The 22,302-nt window shown below is 47.0% G+C and overlaps 1 protein-coding gene across 1 annotated transcript in view; it reads right to left on the bottom strand.

The window, feature by feature from the left end:
* LOC8036888 (inactive serine/threonine-protein kinase TEX14) overlaps positions 1–18,225 on the bottom strand; it is a 35,806-nt gene extending 17,581 nt beyond the window's left edge. Inside the window, exons 1-11 of the mRNA XM_040217018.1 lie at positions 18,201–18,225; positions 16,963–17,097; positions 16,704–16,818; positions 15,025–15,385; positions 13,617–13,741; positions 12,938–13,045; positions 12,001–12,130; positions 8,809–8,990; positions 7,131–7,291; positions 6,336–6,532; positions 1,462–1,619 (exon numbers count right to left, since the gene is read on the bottom strand). Of these exons, the coding sequence (XP_040072952.1) occupies positions 1,462–1,619; positions 6,336–6,532; positions 7,131–7,291; positions 8,809–8,990; positions 12,001–12,130; positions 12,938–13,045; positions 13,617–13,741; positions 15,025–15,385; positions 16,704–16,818; positions 16,963–17,097; positions 18,201–18,225 (1,697 nt within the window). The remainder of the gene's footprint in view (positions 1–1,461; positions 1,620–6,335; positions 6,533–7,130; positions 7,292–8,808; positions 8,991–12,000; positions 12,131–12,937; positions 13,046–13,616; positions 13,742–15,024; positions 15,386–16,703; positions 16,819–16,962; positions 17,098–18,200) is intronic.
* Positions 18,226–22,302: the final 4,077 nt, after the last annotated feature.

The raw sequence follows: 22,302 nt of genomic DNA, 5'->3' as shown, positions 1-22,302 counted from the left end.
CTCAGGTGTTTGTTGGGCCTTCCAGCAGAGGTCGGAGAAGCCAGTCCTCCCTTTCACCAGTGCTCACTCCAAGTCCGTTAAGCATGGAATAGTAAGGTCACTTTTCAAGTCCTCATTCTCCAAGTCATGCACGCATTTCTCCGAAAGTAGCCTCAAGTTGCAGCAGCAGAGGTTAGAAAAAGCAGGCTTTCCTGCTGATCGACTTCACTCCACCCTTGAGAGGTTCATTATCAAACCACAACTTCCGCAAGTTGTTTTAAAAAAGAAAGGTTGTTTCGCTGCGATTCCCTACATGCACAATTCCGCGCACCGTCTAAGGTCTATTGCGTCCAAGTTCGACACGAGTGTGGTTTTTTCTCGTCGTATGCGCCTCAAACAGATGTGCAAAAAGGTTAATGGGAGCGACAGTCCCCGAGGGTGCAATGTAAAACATGCAAAAAAGTTCATAGAATGCGAAGAAAGGAAGGTGTATTCGATTCCACTAAGTTGTGGCAGTCAGTACATTGGACAGACCGGGAGATGCGTCAACCACCGACTCAGAGAACATAACTTGGAAGCATCAAAGGCTTCAACTGAGTCATATCACCCCATTGTTGTTCACAGACGCACATGCGATGACTGTACTCCTCATTTTTCTAATACTAAGATACTGGGCGGGCACAACAACAGATTTGGGAGAGAAATCATCGAGTCATTTGCCATGGGGGCTGTTAACAAAAACATTTCTGCACCATCATTATCACTGACAAAGACAGAGGTCGAATTCTTAACACCAGAGATGACTAGAATATTGACACCTCGTCGTGAAGCTACGGATTTTTAAACTCTTATATTTATAGTACAATTCTCTTTTTGGACTGCAAACAAGAATAATTCTGCATTATCACTGACAATGACCAAGGTTAATTCTAACTAATCGAAAATAACTAGATTACTGATGCGCTTTTCAAACTTTTCTTTTAGTGTATTCCCTTTCCTTCATAACTAGTATCTCCTTTCCCTCTTTGAGAACGTTGAGACCCTTGGGGGGCGGTTTTTTATCGTTGTGCCATTCTATGTTGTCGCTAAATGAAAGATGTCCTGTTCCCGTCCTCGTCCTCTCTGTTTTATACTTTCAAGTTTTGCATTTGTAAACAATTCAAACACAACGATTTCTGCAGGACATGCAGAGACATGGTGCGATCGACTGCCAATGTTTGACGGTAACAAGAAAAACGCCGCCGACCACTCCAGCTGACTTACTGAACGGGCAGTTAAGACCCCCAGGTGAAAATTTTCAAATGGGATTCAACTGGACATTGTTATGTGATCCTTTACCAAATGTAAAAAGTCCCACAAACTTCTCCCCAAACCGAAAACATAAGTTCTAATGAATAGCTTATATGCTGTACAAGGTGACCCTTTTGAAATATGATGGCACAAGTATATGAAACCCGGGCATTCGAAAAATAGCGGGCTCACCTGGTAGCCTTTTGTGACCGAGAATAGGTTGGTTCTGCCGCGTCGGCAACAGACGTCTGGCGCGAATGGACGCGCTGCGCGGGCGTAGACTTGGTCACCCGCGTGTTCTCGGCCGAATGCTCCCTCCGATTGGTCAGGAAGCCGAGGTTGGTGAAGGACTGCAGCCAATGAGAGATAAGAGCAATGCAATGATTGAGAGTCGTTCTGTAACTGGTCGCTGCCGCGCACCACATTGTGCACCTTCTCTCACTTTGATTTTTGGCTGCGAAGGTGGTTCTTGCATAAAAAAAAAGAAGTCCTATTCAAATTTGACACTGACAAAAACCAGAGAGCATGCCAAATCGACAAATGTGGGCTGCGCCTCTCCGGACAGCATGCTGCCAACCTCAGGCGCCACGTAGAGCAACGCCACAAGGCAGTGTATGATGCGCTTCTGGTACAAAAGCCGTCGGGCAGAGGCACTCCCGAGTAGGGCGACCACCCGTCCGGCGACTCGCGGAACTGTCTGGCATTGAGGACTCTTGTCCTTAATGTCCGCAAGAAACGCCAAAATCTTCAAAATATCCCGCATTTCATATTGTCGTAACATTCACTACCGAAATTATGGCGCTTCCAAACAACGGGCACGGGGAAGGGTGGAGTTCGCTGGTAAGCGTGTGAATCTCAATGGTATTATGCCATTTTTATCCAAGCACTGCGGGCAGTGGCCGTCCTTCTTGCAGGATCCCGACGCACACGCACAGTTGTGCCTTTCTTCTAGCGGGACACCTCCCCCCGGTCACGGTGTCCCGCATTTCACCGGCACGAAGGTGGTCACCCTACTCCCGAGCCGTCCACCGGCAGCAGCCATGCTGTCAATCAGTTGCCAAGAACACCATTCAAGCCGCCAACATTGCCATCTGTCGTACAACGGGGCTTTGGTGTAAGATCAAACTTAAATAGAAACGAAGTTGGGAAAGCATATGTCAAGCTCATCACCACAAACAGCCGGCCATTTCGCATGATGGATGACTTTGGGTTCAAGAAAATTGGCGATCCCGTGCTGAAGGACCTCAAAGATCACGTCACAGTAAGTGCCGAAAGCGTCTGGCAGAAAGTTTCAGAAAAGGCATGAATTGCCAGAAGAGAGGTCTCCCAAGTCCCTTAGGGCATGGAGGGCATAACTGAAAATCGACTGCACCACGCATCGGCAACGCGCAGTTCTTGGCATAAACCTACAATAAGTCGAAAACTGGAAAATTCACTGACAACAGAGCCAATATGCCGAAAAAGGTTGCTCTCTTAGCAGAAGAATCTGCTAGCCCGGTCGCGGCAACATCCAACCAGTCTGAGCCGGAAGAGGAAGATGTACATGCATACAATGGTGCCTCAGATGATGTCTCCTACCTCAAAGAACTAAAAGGAGCTTTTGCTTTTTCAGATGAGGAACCTCTTCTTCAAGGAATGAGGTTTTCTGTGCACACGCTGCAGCTCGCTATACATGATGCTCTCAAGTCTACAGCTGCTAGCGACATCATACAGAAGGCCCGAAAGGTTGTGAAAAAAATGAGGTCGCAGACCGTGCTGTCTCTACTTCGGAAGCTCAGTATGAAGAATCCCATCCTGAATAGCGTAACGAAGTGGATGTCCACCGAGGCCACGATGCGACGATTGGTGGAGCTTAGAGAGTTCTGCAGCGAGTTTATCACAAACTATGATCAACACCACCTCACTCAAAAAGAGTGGCAATCAATAAGCAACGCAGTTGCCCCCCCCCCGGGGCCGGCCGAGCAAGCAACAGTACAGCTTCAAAGGGAGCAACTAACTTTGGGGGACTTCTACAGAGCATGGCTCACGTGTCGAATTGAGATGTGAAAAAATGACACCCCGGTGGCGAATCAGCTGGCTGCTGCCATGAAAAGGCGAGAGAAGGTGTTGCTCGGAAGCAACACATGTTGTACGGCTATATTTTTGGATCCTCAATACAATGTCACGCTAACAAGCGAGCAAAGGTTCAGAGCAAAGCCGAGTCTGCTACTGGCATGAAGGAGGTGAGGTGAGGTAGACTTTATTGGGTCCAAGACTGTTAGATCCCAGCATCAAGCGAGTCTCTCTTAGGGAGAGACTCTTGACGAAGCAATCCCCTCTGTCGACAGACAAGGTGCGATGTTCCCGGCGGCGTCCGAGGCCAGCTGGACTAGAATTTTCCGAGTCTTGGGGTCAGGATCCCGCAGGAAGGATTCCCAGGCACCTGGTTGCCTAGCTTGCCTGATGAACTCCTTATTCTTCGAATGAAGAAGCAGTTCCAGGCACACCCAGAGCATATGGTGGAGTGTGGCGATCTCGTCACTGTTCCTGCAAGACGGGTTGTAGGTATCTGGGTACCACAAGTGCAACTGCACCGGGTTGAGGAAGGTCTCCATCTGGACTTGACGGAGGATGGTGGATTCTGCCTTGCTGAGAGTGCTGTGAGCCTCTGGGTAGGCTCGGCATTCTACTCGGTAGTGGTCCAGCACCCCCTTAAAGGTGTAGAGGTTGTCGTGGTTCCACAAGGCGAAGGTTGAGTGCTCACTTGGTGTTCCAGCCCGGTGTGCAAGAGCGCAGGCTGCACTGTGAAAACTCTAGTTGCCTGGGAGCGACGGATGCGCTGGAGACCACAGGATGCGGACAGGGTGGTCGATCAGACGATGACCAGTGGCGATCTTGAGGGCTTTGTCAGAGATGTGACCACGCATGTACTGGTAGATGGCCATCTGGGAGTCATTGACGATGACTTTCGTAATGCTGAGGGTGAGGGCCAAGGCGATGGCTGCTTCCTCGGCCTCTGCACAGTTGCTGGTATACATGCTGCCTGCTGTGAGGATTTGGCCAGAGCGACTCGTAACTGCAAGGGTCATTCGACCCCTGTCAGCTGAGGCTGCGTCGACATAGGTCACCTGGGAGTTGTCCTAGCCTTGCTGTAGAGTGTTCTCCAGAGCTTGGCGCACTTAGTGAAGATGCCCAGCCACAGCAACCTCAAGCACCGTGCACAACGGGGAGTTCCACGTGCCCTGATGATGACCTCAAAGCGTTCCTCATGGAAAGAAAAAATGGCTGCTTGAAAGCATTTAGCGGCCATTCTTCTATCTTTGGGGAGATTCAGATGCTACAGGATGGCTTTCATAAGGTGCCCCGAATTAGCGAGGGTAGCAATGTCTTGGAAATTCTGGAAAAGGAAACGTCCCAGTGTCCCGAATTATATTCACTTGCACTTGTCGCTCTTGCAGTACTGGCCATGCAAGTCGGCGTGGAAAGGTCCTTCTTGGGGTTTAAATACATCCTATCATGCCAACGAACGCGATTGAGCCTGGACATACCAGATGATGTCCTTTTCCTCCGGTTCTTTCACGCAGCCAAGGCAGAGCGTACACATCAGTAAAATTAATGTGGGGTGTGGTTGTAACACTTTTGGAGAGGCACTCGTCCATTCTTGCAGTAGATATACCTATTTAATTTTGTGTTTGGTGAATAAAAGGTTGGTACCCAGTCCCATGTCATGTCTCGAATTTTTGATCATCCCAATAGACAAATGGAGTGCACAAAATAAATAAAGGAGCGCTTACTTTATACCATAGCAATCCACTCCATGGCATTAGGGTTGTGCAAATATTCAGTTCCGGTAAATTCCGAAAGTCGGAGTTTACCGGAGTTTATTTTTGTTTGATTCTTAATTCTCAGAAATTCTGACTTTAATTTCGCAGTGTTTCCTATTCAAAATAAATAAATAAATAATTTCTGGGTGTAAATGTATGCTAAATAAAAAAAATGAAATGTGCTTGTATCAAATAATAATTTTTTTCACTCGAATTTAGTGTTGGTGCCCCCTTGCAAATACTAATTTGTCCCCGACAAAAGTTGTGAAGTATTGATTCGGTGAACGTCGATACCTTAAAATCAATAAACCCTCCGAGGTGGTCGCTGGGAAGCCCATATTCATCCCATCCTACTCCTTCAACCTACCCAGCGGCCTCGCAAGGTGGAATGGTAAAGGATGTAACAGAGGAGTTCCTCATTTTATGCAACCTCTATGATCCATAGCTTTCACTGTTACAAAAACACAACCTCTCCTTCCTCTAAAGCACAAAATAATATGGCCCAAACTGGAAACCAAAAAAGGGGCTCTTGTCATGGCCTGAAGACACCGTGACCTGTTGTGCTATGAAAGATAACTGTGGTGGCATTCACCCAGAACCAAACTTGATGGTAAAATACAGCCTTTTTCTTTTGGGTGGTGGGGGAGGGGCATTGGCACATCAAAATTCTGAATTTATTGGATAAATCCAAATTGACCAAGATTTTACCGGCAGGTGTTTTTCAGAGTTTTTTTTCAGATTTATCCGGAAACATGGAACCCTATTTATGAACTTTGTGACACACAAAATGTGTTGTGAATGAGCTGGGTGCATGATGTGTGTGATTACATAAGGTCATGTGACATGGTCCCCTGGCGTCAAGGGGCAGCTGCTCCTGACGCGTCTGCCCTTTCCACAGCTGCTCTCCGAGCACCTCTGCCCCTCAGCCCAGTCAGTTTACATCCGGCTAAGGATCACATGGTTGCAGGTTCGATTGTTGACAGGGTGTTCTTTTTACATTTGTTTTAAATGTGTCCTAAGGGCCTATGTAATTTTTATGCAACTTTAAACTTTGTACACAGTGCAACTCTGGAATTTGACGCTGAAGCCTGACAGTTTTTTAATGAATTCTCCTCATAAAACACATTCCGTGTTAGAAAGCGGCTAACAGGTTCAAACACCAGATCAATGGCACCACAATCATCTCCGGTTTCCCTTTGCCAGTTTTACTCTACTCTCATCAAATTTAACTGAATTGAACCAAATTGAAGAGGTCCCTCTCACCTCCTGCACCATTGCCGAGAGCACCTGGTAGATCTCTTCCAGGTCGGTGTCCCTGTCTAGCGGATCCGGGCAGAGTCCAGCGCTCACCAGGGCATCCAGCGGAGCAGGGATGTCCGTGCTCTGGGGCAGACCGGAGCGCTCCTGGAGCAGGTGGCGCTCCACCACCTCGCGATCTGCGGTGCCCCACGGCACCTGCTCTGAAGTTTGAAATGCGGGGAAAACCCAAATGCTTTTTTGGTGCTTCGTTGCATTTGAAAGACATGTGTTTAGAGTGGCTCTCTCACGGTGTGCAACCGAAAGCACGAGCTGCACGTTCTGGAAATTAATGTTTGCCATTCTCAATAGACACCACACCAAAAATATGCATATATTAAAAAAAAAAAAAGAAGTTTTGAAAGCTAGGCAAAATACTGTCTCTACAATAAGGAAAGCCTCACTACATTGGCGTTTTTGTTACATCATAATATCTACATTGAATAGGTTTTGTGAAGCTACTGTTTTGGCAAGAGCCAGGTGAGATCCAGTTTTAGCAATTTTAGCACTAAACAAGTTTCTAAAGTTTCTAGACTTAAAAAAAAAATAGAGCAAGGCAAGACAAAATCAAAATCCAATCCAATGCTGTATCTTACGAGCCACACCACTTGTACAAAACGCAACTCCCAAAGACTCCAAAAGGGTTTGTTAAAAAGTCCTCGATGCAGTCGACAAACCAGCGGCACTCCGAAACCCTCGTGACCAATACGACAATACGCGACACCGCAAATTGACAGGAGCTAGGCGTAGGTTTCGACTTGCCCGTAAAGAGCTCCCAGAGGACGGCGCAAACTTGGTAGACGTCGGAGAGCCGGTTGGGACGCCTGCCCTGCAGCACTTCGGGCGCCATCCAGTGGTAGTAGTAGTCAAGGAAATCCTCGGCGGGGGCACTGTACGGCAGTCGGCCACCGCCCGCTTCCTCGCTGCTTGTGCGATTCAAAGACAAGTAAAAGGTGTGCACGAAATGTGTGCAAGTACAGTGCACAACAATGTTAGTGCAAACACGACATATGTGCCTCTCCGCATCTTACTTCGGAAAGGTATTGACGGGCATCAAATTTGGCCGCTTAGGAATTAGTGCCCGAAATGAGCAGTTTCATTGTCCTAGATAGTTGCCTCGACGTGTCATATAGGGAACCCAAAACAAGTTTAGAGTACACAAGAATTGAACAGCCAATGTCGTGGAGCATGCAACGACCCTACTTTTCCAACTGGCACCGAAGAGATGCCCCGTAAGTTGTCTTTCCCTCGTTACGCGAGTGTGAGCGGGTAGAAAACTGTTGCAGGGCAGCAAATTTGTAGAAACCACAGGGGTGATTATCTATGAACGCGATAGAATTTATAGTTGCACACCGCCAAATTTAGCGGGAAAACTGAATTGGTGCATAGGTCACGACATAAATTTTTCCGCTAAATTTAGTAAGGAAACTTCCCGCTAAATTCTTGTCGTCCTTGAGATCCTAGAGGACGTCCTATAGACGTCATTGTTAACGTCGTCCTCTAGGATGCCGTTCTTGACGTCGTCCTAGACGACGTCAAAGATGACATCTAGGGCGACCTCTAGGATGATCTCAAGGACATGACGGATGACCTCTAGGACGATGTCAAAGTCGTCGGATCTTTCGAAGAGGGTGCGAATGTAAAGGGGCGCTACTGCCGCTTCGCATACACACGACGCAATGGGGTGCAAGCACAGTGAGCTGAAATGGTCTCCGTGCATACCTATTGTGCCATAGGAGACTAGAATACTGTAAACCACTCAATTTTCGAGATTTAGGTCAAAGCTGAAGTTTTGGAATAATTCGAGGGTTCTAATTTTTGCGACGCGGTGGGATCTCAATATAGATTCCAATGTGTTTACATTTTACTGGAATAATTCGCCGGACTTAGTATTTTTTTGCTAATTGTAGGTGACTTGCGAAATTCACAAAAATTAAGTCGTTTACAGTATACATAGCTGAAAACCTTGAGCAGTAGGTTAATCTATCGCATTAAAAAGCCATCTTCAGGGGCAATTTTCTTTTCAAGTTTAATCATGATGCACACGCACCATTTCATAAGGAATGTTTTGGTCAGTGCCTTTTTCTATGCTTGTGGCAATGGAACACGCTTTGCTTCTTTTCTAAAGGAATGCACATGCATATGCTTACTATAGATCTGGATTCGTGGACCTTTGAATGGTTCATAAATTCAACAAAGTTACACATCTCGCAGGCCTTATGTTTATGGAGTAGCCTAGGGCAACTGACCTGTGCTAAACTTTGCTCTTTGCCTTCTTTTTCTCTCAAAGTGGGAAATATTTTTAAGTTTCTAAAGGAGTCAGATCTGGTTGTACTATGGGTGGTACTAATGATTTCCATTTTCCGACAGCCATGCCCGCCCACCAGCAAACAGTACAAAGTGCTAAGATACACACGCCATTGTGGCTGATCTTTCTGACCTGCGCTGCACAAACTCGAAGCTGCCCAGCTTCCCTAGACAGGGGCTGATGACGTAGACGCAGTGGGAGGAGACGCAGCCGTGAACCCACTTGCGGCTGTGCAGGAACAGCAGTGCCTCGCAGGCCTGCTGCATCACCAGCAGTAGCTGGTTCTTGTTCAGCGGGCCGCTGTACGTCTCTGGCTGTGTCGACAAGAAACAAAAAAAGAGACTGAAAGTAGCTGGACGAGGCCGAGCCCATTGAAACCGGGGGAGAAGGTAAAGATGGGAGCAGAACGCGTCAAATCGTAAGCGCTAACATCGTTGGCCCCGAGAGAAAGAATGAAAGTATACAGTAGATCAGAAGTGTTCATTTTGTCACGACAAGTTGAAGTTGTTCGTAAATCGGACGTTCAGCTGCAAACCGGTAACCGAAACGACCACGGACACAGACAGCCTAACAAAGAAAGTTTCACTTCAAATGCCTGGAGCTCACATTTTATGGTTCCTTTCACACTCCTTCTAAACAACAAAATTTAATGTCATTTCCATCGAATGACACAGTGTTGTGCATGCACAGCATTGCACCAAAAGTGGCGCACGCTGATTGGCTGATCACACAGAGGTATTCAACGGAAACGACATTAAAATTTGTTATCTGGCAGGGGTATCAATAGTGATGGGCCAAACTTTTGCAGAATCAAGAAATTGGCGCAAAACCCAGTTTTGTTGGACTTTTCTAAAAATTCGGGAAAAATAAATTGTTGCCAGATTTAAAGAATTCATTTTCTTGTTTTCTCAGGTAAAAAAAGCTTTTCTTTATGCATATTGACAAAATTATTATTAAAAAAATGTGATATTTTACAAGATAAATGTATCGACGTCATTTTTGCGTGTTTACTGGCAATTTTAGAGACTTTTCCCAGTAGTGAGACAATGAGGTCAGGTAGTAGCAGGCGCAGCCATATGATACGCAACTTTTGGTTTTAGGGCCTCATCAGCGCAAGCCTGCAAGTGTGTACATTGAAGGCGAATGTGTTCTTACTTTTTCAGAAAGTCACCATTCTGTGCGAGAAAATTAATGCAATGGCCGCTGGGCCTTCACCAGGAGAGATAACATTATTGTAAATATGCCCGTTTTTCAATTCGAGTCACTTGACGTCAGCTTTGCATGAAAATCTGCGTCCAATATTTTAAACGCTCCGTTTTCACCTTCTAAAATGCCGGTTTCTGATGTTAGGACACACGTGGTCGTTTAGGAAGGTGGGAAGAGCTAGGAATGTCGGATGTGCAATGTCGAGCATGATAAGTATAGTTTTATGTGGACAGATGAAAACTGCAAAATAACGCAAACTAAAAAGCAGTATTTTTGTTTCGGCACAAACTTACTTGCGAGCTGAAAACATGATTGCTATAATTGCAAGGATTGCTTAAAGTGCTTGCTAGTCAATTTTGCCGCTACCCCCGTTGCATCACTCACAATATAAAATGAAATTCACTTTATCCAGAATGTAATGGATCATTTATCATAATTAAAGACAAACCCCCAAGACCGGGGGGAAGATCAAGGACAACACAACACACAGACCCTGTGTGCCGTGAATTGTCCTTTGTCTTTCTGCAGTCTCAGGGGTTTGTCCTAAATTATGTTAAACCTTCACCAGCTCGTTTGCACCCTAACTTTTCGTTCATCACTTGCGCAGTGGACTGCGTCAATTCCTGGACGATCTTCTGTTCTTGGGGCAGAAAATATTGAAGAGGACCACATTCACAAAAGCTGACAAACACACAGTTACCATGTCGCCAACTCCGTACGTCGTTGTAACAGCTGGTAGTAAGTATACCAGGTGTTTCACAAAAGGTGGTCAAATTCAATATTGTGAAAACTATGCATTGCACCAAAAAAAGGCTTGTGTTGTCTTGGTCCTAGGCCAGGGGCCTGTTTAAAAAAATCACTGAAGTCCGGGATAATTAAGTTGTTAATTATTTTCGTGTAATCAATTTACGCGATATGGTTCCATTTGGAAACTTGCTGAGCATCATGGAAAAACACTAAATAACAAAATTGGAATGTGATAGAAGGCACACACTGCATTTTACAGCTTTCTGAAAAACGGCACAACTTCGACGGGTTTCTAAGTTTCGGTGTGCAATGCGAGTACTTCTCGGCATCGACGGTACCGCGCCCCGTGGAGAAACAGTGCAACCAACATCTGCTTCACTGCCCTCGAGCAACACAGGAGAGGCAGGTTGCACAGTTTCTCCACAGGGCGCCATGCCGTCAGTGCCGAGAAGCGCTCCGATCGTAAACCGAAATTTAAAAACCTGTCGAAATAGTGCTCTTGTTCAGAAAGCTGTAAAATGCAGCGCATGCCTTCTACCACACTCCAACTTTTTTATTTAATGTTTTTCAATGATGCTCAGCAAGTTCCCAAATGAAACCATGCCCTTAAACTCAATAATTAAAAAAATTAATTATGCAAAAGTAATTAACAATTTAATTACCCCAAACTTTAATCTGAAATTCGACAGATTCGGTCCATCACTAGGTATCATGCTAGTTCAGACAATTGCGCTCGAGTGGGACCGAACAAATCACGACCGCTTATGACTACTTGCAATGAGATGATTATGTGGAAAATAAGGTACTCTCAACATGTCGCACAACACAAAAATTTTTAACGCGGTCGGTCAAACTCTGACACAAATCTCTGAACTAATTCACGTTTTTAATGTGTCTCGTTTTGTCTGAGCAGCCTGCTTGTGGAAAGCCTGAACATACTTTTACACTTATGCGTGTCTGTTGATCACGACTGTACCTCTGTTGAAGATTGTACTTCCTAAGATAAAGTGCTATTTTGATGTCTTGAGACGTACAGAAGCCAGAGCGCACGACAGTCGGTGCGTAAACAGAATGACAAGAAAGAAAGCGGTTGCGCTCTGGTCCCAGTGTGCTGCAATGTGCAAAAGTCTTATTACACTGCTAATGCTCAGATTTACATTTACAAAGTGTAGAAGAAGCGCCAGTGAACGCTAGCGTTGATGCCCCCTGTCAAGATGGCATTCGAATGAGATGACCGCGCACTCAGGAAGAAAAGATAATTCGGTTTTCCCGTCACCACTGTAGCTTCGTTTTCACAGTCTCATTACGGCTAAAGATGGGACGCCGTGCATCCGCCATCCGGAGACGGTAGAGATTCGAGGATCCACTCGCCACGGTCTTGTGGAGCACGTCGAAGACCGTCCCAAAGTGAACGCACTCGAAGACGAGCATGACGTCGTCCATGTTCTGCACCGGGCTCACGCCTAGCGGCCACAGGAAGTATGGGTGCCAGGTCAGCTTCCTGCGTTGCCACCAAACCCCAGGGTACAATGCCAGCGCACGCCTCGTCCAACATTGTGAGAGACATTTAGTATCCATGTTTTACGAGAAGTAATTTATCTCGAGCAGAGGAACAACAAAAAGGTGTTTCATATTCCATGTAAAATTTCCCATGACCACGCACGGTTAAAGGACACCAACGATACACAATAGAGTGAACAAGATCGACGAATTATGTTTTTGCTTTCTTTTGTTTTTCTACACAGATGCTACTAGTCTAGCACCGGCCTCTCAAGGCTTTTTTTTTTCCTGCATGCATCGACCCATCGGCCGTTTTTTCTAGCACGCCAGCGCAAAGCAGTGAAGCCTGACGCGCGTGCGCCGGTGCAAAGCAGCGAAGCTTGATACCAGAGCACTGGTGCGAAGCGTGACACCAGAGCGCCGGTGCAAAGCTCGACATCAAAGAGCCGGTGCAAAGCAGAGAAGCTTGACACGAGATGTCGGACAGTTCTGAAGACATTTGTAATTTGCAGATATTCCAGAAAGTTTGCTGCAAATCGAATTGAATAGCATGTTTGAATCATTAGAAGCCTTAAATATTCGCGCATTTCTAGTTTTCTAAAAAAAATCTGCTTTTCCGCAATGAAAAAATTATTTAGGGAGTATTTTTCCACCATACTATAGTGCATTGCAAAATGAAAGAAACTTTTTGAGGGGGTGTGAAAGGTGCGTTAATGAGATAGTCCTTCAACTGGAGTTTGACACGACTCCGACGATGAACGTCAACGCACATCAAGGTTGTTGGGAGGACGGTATGCAATGGAGGCACCTGATCTTCTCCAGTTCCGTGATGAGGATGTCGGAGCAGGGGCCCTTGGCACTGCTTCCGCTCATGGAGGACTTCTTCACGGAAACCTTCAGCTTGTCCCAGTACATGCTTTGTTGTGGAGACAGAAAATTAAAAAAAGACACACGTTGCAATAAATTGCGCCAGAACTCCATTTTTTTTTTTGCATAACACTAATTAATTTTTAAAATAATTCCACCAAATGAACTAAGAAAAATAATTTTTTTTTTAGTTCTGTTGGTGGCATTTATGTTTTACTTAAGCACTTAAAAATATGATTTGTGGGAGTTCAGTAACCCTATAAAAAGAATGGGTGCCACTAAATAAACCGTATAGTTAAAGAGTACTGTCACTTTCCCAATGGCCGTTTTGTTAGGTCAGTGCTGCCAGTTATCAGAAACGTTTTGCCAGGATGTCAGAAACTACGCAGTATGCGGGCACTTTTCGTCGAGTCATTTGAGAGCGACCTCAAAGTAGCGCATCTTCGGGATGCACTGTGTGGCAAAGCAAACATGATCCATTTATTGTCGGCTTTCTCTCGCTTTTGTTTGCTGTGCAAAAAAAGAACCGACACTCGAATCTACATCTTCGCAGATGCCCCGCCTTGCTGTCGAGACACAGACGACGGTAACAAAGTGCGATACGGGCCCCAACAACTCACTTCTGAACGACAGACTGGGGACCACTCCACAGAATGTTGCCGTCTTCAGAGTTGTACAGGTACATGCTCGGGACAAAGGGGACGAACGTCGAGTTGCCGGTTTCCTTGGACGGGCTGCAGTAAACCTGGTTGCCACCCCATCGACAGATCAGAAATGAAATGTGATGTTCGGAGTGTGCGCAAGACAACTCACGGGGATTTTTTGTGTCGCATAGAACTAAACCATGCAATGCAGGTAGCTGGAAGTCGGTGGTGACGAACCTCCATCGATGGCAAATTAAACTTCTCTTATGCCTTTACATCCACCGGGCAGTCACGGCAAAAGCACTCCCAGTCTTTGTTTCAAATAGTATTGTGGCGTCAAAGTTGTGGCATCTTAACCATCATGAGTGTAGTTTACAATCACAATAATACACATGGCTGATCAAGACCTGTTGAACACTGTCAACTTTTCAAACAAGCACTTGGTAGAATTGATCTATAGCTTGGAGACATGACCCCCCCCCCCCCCCTTCCCCTTTTAAAACTCTACCTCTTTTTTATATATGAAGAAATCATGCATTGTATATTATAGGGTCGACTGTCTTCCTGGAGGGGAGGATAAGCCCCATGGATAAGACGTTGGACTCTAGATGTGTATCAATAGCTGCACTGCCTCGGCTACCGTCGGTATGTATAGGGTGTCCCACAACAAAACTCTGCGCTCTAAAACGAGCCAGAAAAATCAGTGCCCGCATATACAAAGTTCAAATTTTCATTGAATGTGTATTGAGGTGGCGGATTCCAGCTGATAAAACCTCAAGGCATAGCTCCTCTTCCTGTGAAAAACAAGACCAACCAACTTGCAAGGGTCAACGATGGACACATTCGCAGACGACCGAGTCAGGTATGGTTGTAACTTGTAGCGCCATCTCCCGGTAGGTGCAGTGAGCAGCTGACAGTGCGTCGGCTGCCCGCGGCATCTACCAAGAGACAGCGCTTGAAGTTACATCCATTGCTAACTCGGTCGTCTGCAAACGCATCAACCGTCAGTGAAACGCATCAGCCGTCAACACTGGCAAATTTGTAGCTTTAACGATAATAATCCCTGGAGAAGGGGAATTAACAAGGACAACAAAGGACAAACAGACCTCCAATCACAGCTAGGTTTTGTTGACCTTCTGCAGGGATTATTATCGTTACTCTTGTCCAGCTGGCTTGTACCTTTGCATTAATCGCATTATCATCATTGTAGCTCTAATTTTGTACAAGAGAGCTACGTTTTGGAATTTCACCACGTAAAATGCCCCACCTAAATAGCTTTCTATGTTCAAGCCCGGCATTTTTCCGGTTCGTTTTACGGCGGGTTCTATTCTGGAGACCCTATATGTATGAACATAAAACTGACAGGACTGCCCGGCCGACTCACCACACCGAACCCGCCGTCAGCCTTGAGCCTCTCCGTGGACCACAGTCGCTTGGGCCGTGCGAAGCGCCTCCTAATGGTCGTCGCGGCACTGCTGCCAGATACGTCGGCCACCGAAGCGTCTTCGTCAAGCAGCGCGGCCGCATCTTCGAAGCGGTACGCCAAGGCCCGCCGCGTGTTGATGAAGGTGACGAGCTTGCGACGGCACTGGGGGTCGCTGTGCTCGAGGGCCCAGTCCTGGGGCGTGCGACCCCGGACGTCGCGGAGTCGGAGGTCGCCGCCGCACTCGAGCAGCTGCTGGAGCAGGTGACGGCTCCCGCGACGGCAAGCCGCGTGGACCGGGGTCGCGTCGCCGCTGCATCGGCTGGAATGTGTGTCGCACACAAACAACCAAGTCTCTGTTCTTTTCATTAAAACTTGAATTTGGGCTGGTTGGTCCATTACTGAATAAAAGGTTAAAAAATAAAAAGCACGAAGAAACGGGGACAATAGAGAAACACGGACGAAAGGTCAGGCGCTTGTCCTGTCGTCCGTGTTTCTTTAAAGGCCGGTTCACACTCTTGCAACCGAGTACGACCGAGAGGGACCACGGATGCGCTACAGCGGAGCTGGACCTAAGAGATCGCAAGAGGCTTAAAAACCGGTCAGGTCTCTCTCAGTCATACTCGGTTGCAAGAGTGCGAACGGACCTTAAGACAAACTACGTCAGAGACACCGTCAACGCGCATGTACACCAAGTCTGCCTCAAAAAGGTGCTGTGTCAGCATCGATGCATCGGGAAGGTACCATACGAAGAATTTCAGTTTTCACAGCGCGAATACCAACTCGGTCACCACGAGCGGAGGAATGACTCAGCGTAAAAGTGGCAGATGGACGAGCTGTCTTCCCGCTCATTCACACTGCAAGCGGATCCGCGTTCGCAAGGCAGTTGCGAACGCGTTTGTATAAAGATCCAGTACAATGGGCCTCCTGCGCTGCCCAGAGGGTGCTGCGAATAAGACTTGTTAGGACGTGTTTTGGGTAGTACAAATTTTAGCGTCTCAAACTGTCACGCATGCAGAAGCGTGCCTACTCTGGTGCGGAGCGCGAGATCACGATAAAAATACAAAGCGAGAACAAAAATTCGAACGCCGTCAAAGCTAAGACGCTGAGAGCGTGAGCCAAGAGATGCCGTTTCACGCGTTCCAAAGTAGACATCAAAAAAAAAAAAAAAAAAAAAAAATTAAAGCGTCGAGACACAGATGTTGTGACGTCACCACCCAGAAATAAGAGAGGCGTGCCCTAGCGGTGGTGTCATGAATTTGGCGCTTTCGATTCTCTTGCAACGTTGAGTTTGGCCGATTTCTGGCGTCCAAAGGTGTTTTTTCCCTCTTTAGCACAACATAGAATTGAAAAAGCTCGACCAACGTGCCATAAGTAGGGCTATGCTCAATCAGGTGAGCTTGTACTACCCAAAATGAGGCCGCTACAATTTGTTCAAAGCTTCAGCGCAGGAGGCCTATTGCACGCACACTTGATGTCATCGAGTGCGCGTGCAATTGTACTGGATCTTCTCAAAACCGAGCGACCACACAAACCACTACTGCTATCGTGAAATGCGGTGCCCCGCACGTGAGATAACGATAACGCAACGACCGAGATATCCAACCAACCAAAAACAACAACAAAAAGGACGTCCTCACAAATTAGGATCGGCTCCGGCTTGCAAGAGATAAGGCACAGCGTTGATTGGTCCATCAATCAGGGCCACGTACAGCGCCGTGTTGCCGTTGTTATCAAGCGCGTTCGGTGAGACCCCTAAAAGAACGAGCACGCAAAAAAGGATCGCTGGCAAGGGCACTAAGATTCTCAAAGACGGTGAAAGAGCTTTCAAACGGCGGCTCCAGTAGTTCAATCAGATGCGCATCACCGTGCGTTATTTCCTCCCGCTACTAATCTCACCTTCAGACACTAGCCTGGTGATGAGCCTGCACTTGTCGTGGCGAACAGCATCGTGCAACTTCGAACTCGCCATGGCGACGTCTACCAAAGCAGCGAAAGGACGCCGTCGAAAACCGTTGTTGAAAACGCGTTCTTCTAAAAGAAAACGACAGAAACAAACAGAAAAAAATTACGGTTGACGAGGGCGGAGGTCGAGAAGGAGCTGTAGCCTTTTGGCCTGTCCGGCGTTCGCGGGTTTTGCGTGCTCGATTTCTATTGGTCGAGGCGCCGTCAGAGCCCGAGCGGACGAAAAGCAAACAAAACAAAAAGACGACACGCTTTTGTTTTGTTTCTGTCAACTTGCTTTCGTCGCCTTTACTTTTAGTTTGTGTTTTTTTTTTCTTTCTTTTTGTTCGATGGGTTTCTTAAGTTTTTATTAAACTGCGCATGTTGTGATCGGTTGAACGTTGGTCGCGAGAAGATACGCAAATAACGAATAATTCTGCTTGCATGTTTTTTTTTTTCTTTCTTTTCTTATGCGTCTGTCTTCTTTCTTTTACTTGCGTACAAGCAACTCTCATAAAGATTACGCAAGGTTCTGTTGTTCGATTAGGTTTTATAGCTCGTGATGACACCGTGTACTGTTGCGGGAACCACGGCAAAACAAGCCCAACAATAAACTAAAAAAAAAAAAAGAAAGAAAGAAGGTAGCCTTTACATTCTCGTGAAGAAGAAAGACCAGCGATGCTGTACTATGTGGGAATGAAGTAATGAACAACCGCAAGTCGGCAGGCCAGAGTGGAAAGGCTGGACAGCTACCGCCGTCGCTCATAGATGGCGGTCGCTGTCCAGAGTTTCGTGTCATCATTTGTTTGCTGACGGATACGATACTGGAGAAACTAGACTTTAAGTAAAACAAAAAAATATGTCCATGAAAAAACTGTTAAAGTGCAGGCGAGCTGGTGTAAGTTTACATGATGATTGAAACCTGAGACTGTGGTTTCAAAAACGGAAACTCGTAAAGGAGGAAGCAAAAGGGACAGACAACGTGTCAGATTCCGTTTTTCAAACCACAGTCTCAGGTTTCAGTCATCATGTATAATATATCCATTATTCGTGATCTACTGCGGCTGGGCTCTCGACTTAGAGTAATTTTTCACGATTGCGCCACCGGATTTCAATGCGACTAGCTCGCGCGCTGGCTCGGTTATAAAAAAAATGAACTTACGCAATGAGATCATTGCACAATGCACTATTACCTCGCGCAGACATCAAGAACGTCATATCTAACTCCCGTTTTTGCGATGTCAATACAATATATCCGTTATGACTTACGCCGACGAAACGAAAACTCTTTCATAACGATCGCAGCGGTCAAATTTCATTCGCATAAATTGGGGCAAGAAGTATAACCCGCTAAAGAAAACGATTGCAGACGAAACATCCCCCCCCCCCCCCCCCCCATGTTCTTGCTCGTGCGAACAAGCACGTGAAAGTGCAAGCCTGCCAAGGCTACCTTCACGAGCATGCTCCATGCAGTGGCGGATCCAAGAAGGGGGGGGGGGGGGGGGGGTGACGGGGGAGGCCGCCCCCCCCCCCCCCCCAAACAATGTGGACCCCTCCCCCTCCCTCCTTCTCGGAGGGCAATTTGACATGGGTGGACCCCCGGTGCACACGAAAGAATGGGAGAATAGTATACTTACAAAGTTTCCTCCCCCCCCCCCCCCCTTCCCAAATAAAAAAAAAAAAAAAAAAAGCGATAGCTCAGGAACACGGGTTCCGCGCGTGCATCAACCTTTTGTCTGCTTGAGCACCACACTACAACACTGTAATACTACGGTCACCGAGACGATAAGAACGGCAGGGAAGCCCTTTTGAGCTCTGTTCGAGACCCAGCGTAATCGTGGTCTCTTTATTCAAGCCAGACTCAACAGGTTCTTCGTAATAGACTTCTTCCAAAACCGATGCAGTGGAAGGTACAGGCAAATGTACAGGCCCGCGTCCCCTCTCCCATTTTGAGTGTACGCAGGCTCTCGTCCTCCCCCATTTCCGGGGAGAGGAGGAGAGCCCGCGCGCACTCAAAATGGGAGAGGGGACGCGGGACTGTACCTTCCACTGCATTGCCAAGAAAAGTTGTCGCGAGCTCGATGTATGCATACTTAATGCCAGTTACTGGTGTATACAGCTTGTTGATTCGTACTCAAGCAAGATCCCCGAGCTTTGCAGCGTCGAGATTCCCAGCACTGGCTAGTCCACCATACCTCGAAACGCTAACAGAAATGCTCAAGTACAAAAATACAACAAGCATGCGTTAAGACAAGCTATACGTCTTGGGCTTGTGCTAAAGCTTCGAGGTCTGGCCATTTAAGTTAGAGAGACCACAAATGACGCTCTCGGGACCAGAAAACATAAATAAAGGCGGTTTATAGTCCACGCTTTGTGTCCGATTGACGTGTCGATCGAAACGGAAACCATGGCACTCTCCCCCCTAGCCAACTAGTTCCCAGAGTGCAACGCGCGCCGTGTTGCATGCAGGGCTTTGTGGAAGTAGTTGATTAGGGCTGGGTTCACATGGATGCGATCATATAGGGTGTTTTCACTGACGTTATTTCGTCCATTTTGTTGTCATGAGCTGCCTGGCGTGAGCCGAAGGCGAGCATTCGAAAGATTTACATGACCACTCAAATGCGTATACATCACAGAAGCTTATAAGTCTTACCACGCTGATACCTCTTCAACAGGTTGCGATGTAATCCTTGAAATTAGTAAATTTGTATGAAAAAAAGTGAAAGCCGTTTACAACTCCCTGTAACACCGAATTAGAGCGCAACTCTTGAGGAGGAGGAGGGAAGGGTAATGAGGGGTCAAGTGTTCTCGGGGAGGGGAGGGGGCCGTGACGTCGGGGGGGGGGGGGGGGTCACGTGACTGGTCCACGTGGGGGGTCCCGTGACCCCCCCCCCCCCCCCCCCCGAGGTCACGTGACCCTCCAGAGAAATTTTTCCGCTAGATTTCCCATACAAAAATGATCTATGGACGTCTATAGAAAATCCTATGGTGAGCTATCACCTTCTATGGCCCTCTATGGCCAGCCATTAGAAACCATAAAACACGCTATAGCCACCTATAGGAAAATGTATGTCTTCAAAGCTTTAGAATCTCGACCATTCCGATTTCTATACCTGGCTATAGAATAATTTATGACTACGCAGCTATAGACTCGCGACTATTGAATGTGCTTTAGCCGGCTATAGAGTGGTGTATGTCCCTAAATCTATAGAATCGCGACCATTGAATTTTCTTTAGCCTACTCTATAGCGTTTTATGTCACCAAAGCTATAGGCCTTTGACCTCTCAATGTTCTTTAGCCGGCTATAGAGTGGTGTATGTCCTTAAATCTATAGACTCGCGACCATCGAACTTTCTTTAGCCGTCTCTATAGCGCTTTATGTCACCAAAGCTATAGGCCTCCGACCATTCAATGTGCTTTAGCCGACTATAGAGTGGTGTATGTCTCTAAATCTATAGAATCGCGACCATTGAATTTTCTTTAGCCGACTCAAAAGTGTTCTATGTCACCAAAGCTATAGCCTCCGTCCTTACAATGTGCTTTAGCCGGCTATAGAGGGATGTATGTCTCGCGAGCTATAGACTCGCGACCATCCAATTTTTTTAGTCGGCTCACTGGTTTGCTTAAGCTATAGGCCCGCGACCCTCTTTTTTTTTTTTTTTTTTTTTTACTGAGGTGTACGAAGGTGGAAGAGAGTCATTCATGCGCTCGATCGGGGCGAGAATTTTCTTCAGCCAGGTTACGTCGCCGAGGCTATACGCCCGCGATCACAAAAGCGTCCTTAGCTGCCTATAGGACTATTGCAGTTTTGCCGGCTGCTTTCCCTGCGCATTGCCTTATTTCGGCGTTGACGTCATCTCAATCTCCCGTTTTTTAGCTCTAATTATCTGTCGTTTCCAGTGTATTTTGTAAGTATATGTATTTCGTAGCGCGCCTTCTACGTTGTCCGTGTCCCTGCCATGTTTGTATTTCTTTCTGCCTGCTGTGTTAAATATATTTAATGTTTTTTTTTTGTGTATATTTCGTCGTTCTCGACGCGGCGTCAAGAACGCTGCTTACGCCACTACAGAGGTGAGCTTTACTCTTGTCACGACGGTTTATCGCGCTATAAAGCCTTCTATTGGACTCGTATAAAGTCTCGAGAGGGCGGTTTTGAATGCCGGTTTACATGTCATCGGTGTAGGTAGAGCAACGACGTAGCAATCGCGACGCGAGTGCTGACTGCGCCTCGATCTGGCCGGCCGCGCTCGCTCTGTGGAAATGTAAGCTTAGCACTCTCGAGCCCCGTTAGCTTACTGAAGATGTAAGACACTACTTGGTCGTCGCGAATCCTTTGCCCTTCGAATGGCTTCGAAGCCGTTCCAGCGCCCGGCGTATACCCTACGCAGCGTCCTCCAACAACCGTTCGCACAGCATCGGAACCCTCCGTCTGCGAGCGCCGGCGGTTCGCCGTCGCGGGAGTTCATGTTCGCGGTGTTTCATGTTCGCCGCAGGAGTTCATAAAACGCTTCCATTCAAGTCGCGACGATAAATCATCGTCGCTCGCAGACTGCCAGTAGGCTCCAGAAAGGTTGCGATGCTGCGCCGGCGGTCGCTGACAGGCGCTGCTGCCTAGGGTACGCCGAGCACTGGAACGTTTTCGCCGGCGTTCGCAGGACAAAGAATCTCAACGACAAAGCATCGCCCTGCATCATCAGCAAGTTAACGCTGCTCGAGAGTCCCACGCTCGAGAGTCCCACGCAGTCGTCTTTCATTTCGCGATTGCTGCGTCGTTGCTCTGACTAAACAATTCACAGTTCTCTCGAGACTTCATGAGCGTTAAATCGACGCGCCTATAGCGCGATAGAGTGTCGTGACAACAAAAAAGCTTACCCCGGCAGGGGCGTAAGCAGCGGTGCAATGTCCGTCAACGCCCATGTCGAGAACGGCGAAATATACAAAAATAACAGCCGAAAAAAAAATTAATATCATTAGGCACGCGCTACCCTAGGTGCGTCCTATTATCTTTCTGTTCTGCGAATTCAACAAATCAGCAAGCGCTGTGGCTAATTTTTCTTCTTTTTCTTTAAGTTATGAGACATTAAACTCATTGGAGCTTCTTGGAGCACACATCCCCACCAAGAGTCATCATGGTGCTCAGAGATTGTAATTGATGGCAGTGACATAGACTGAACTCACGGATGAAAAACGTATTACGGCACAAATTTCTTGAACCACACAATCATAGATGCCACAACGATGCAAAGATTCCCAAAATTGACGTTTAGAAATGCGAACCTAACAGTGTACACATA

Source organism: Ixodes scapularis, unplaced genomic scaffold, assembly GCF_016920785.2.
Source record: "Ixodes scapularis isolate PalLabHiFi unplaced genomic scaffold, ASM1692078v2 PGA_scaffold12__126_contigs__length_90152505, whole genome shotgun sequence".
Taxonomy (NCBI): Eukaryota; Metazoa; Arthropoda; class Arachnida; order Ixodida; family Ixodidae; genus Ixodes; species Ixodes scapularis.
The sequence above is the reverse complement of the archived record's forward strand: the minus strand, read 5'-3'. Positions and strand labels throughout refer to the sequence as shown.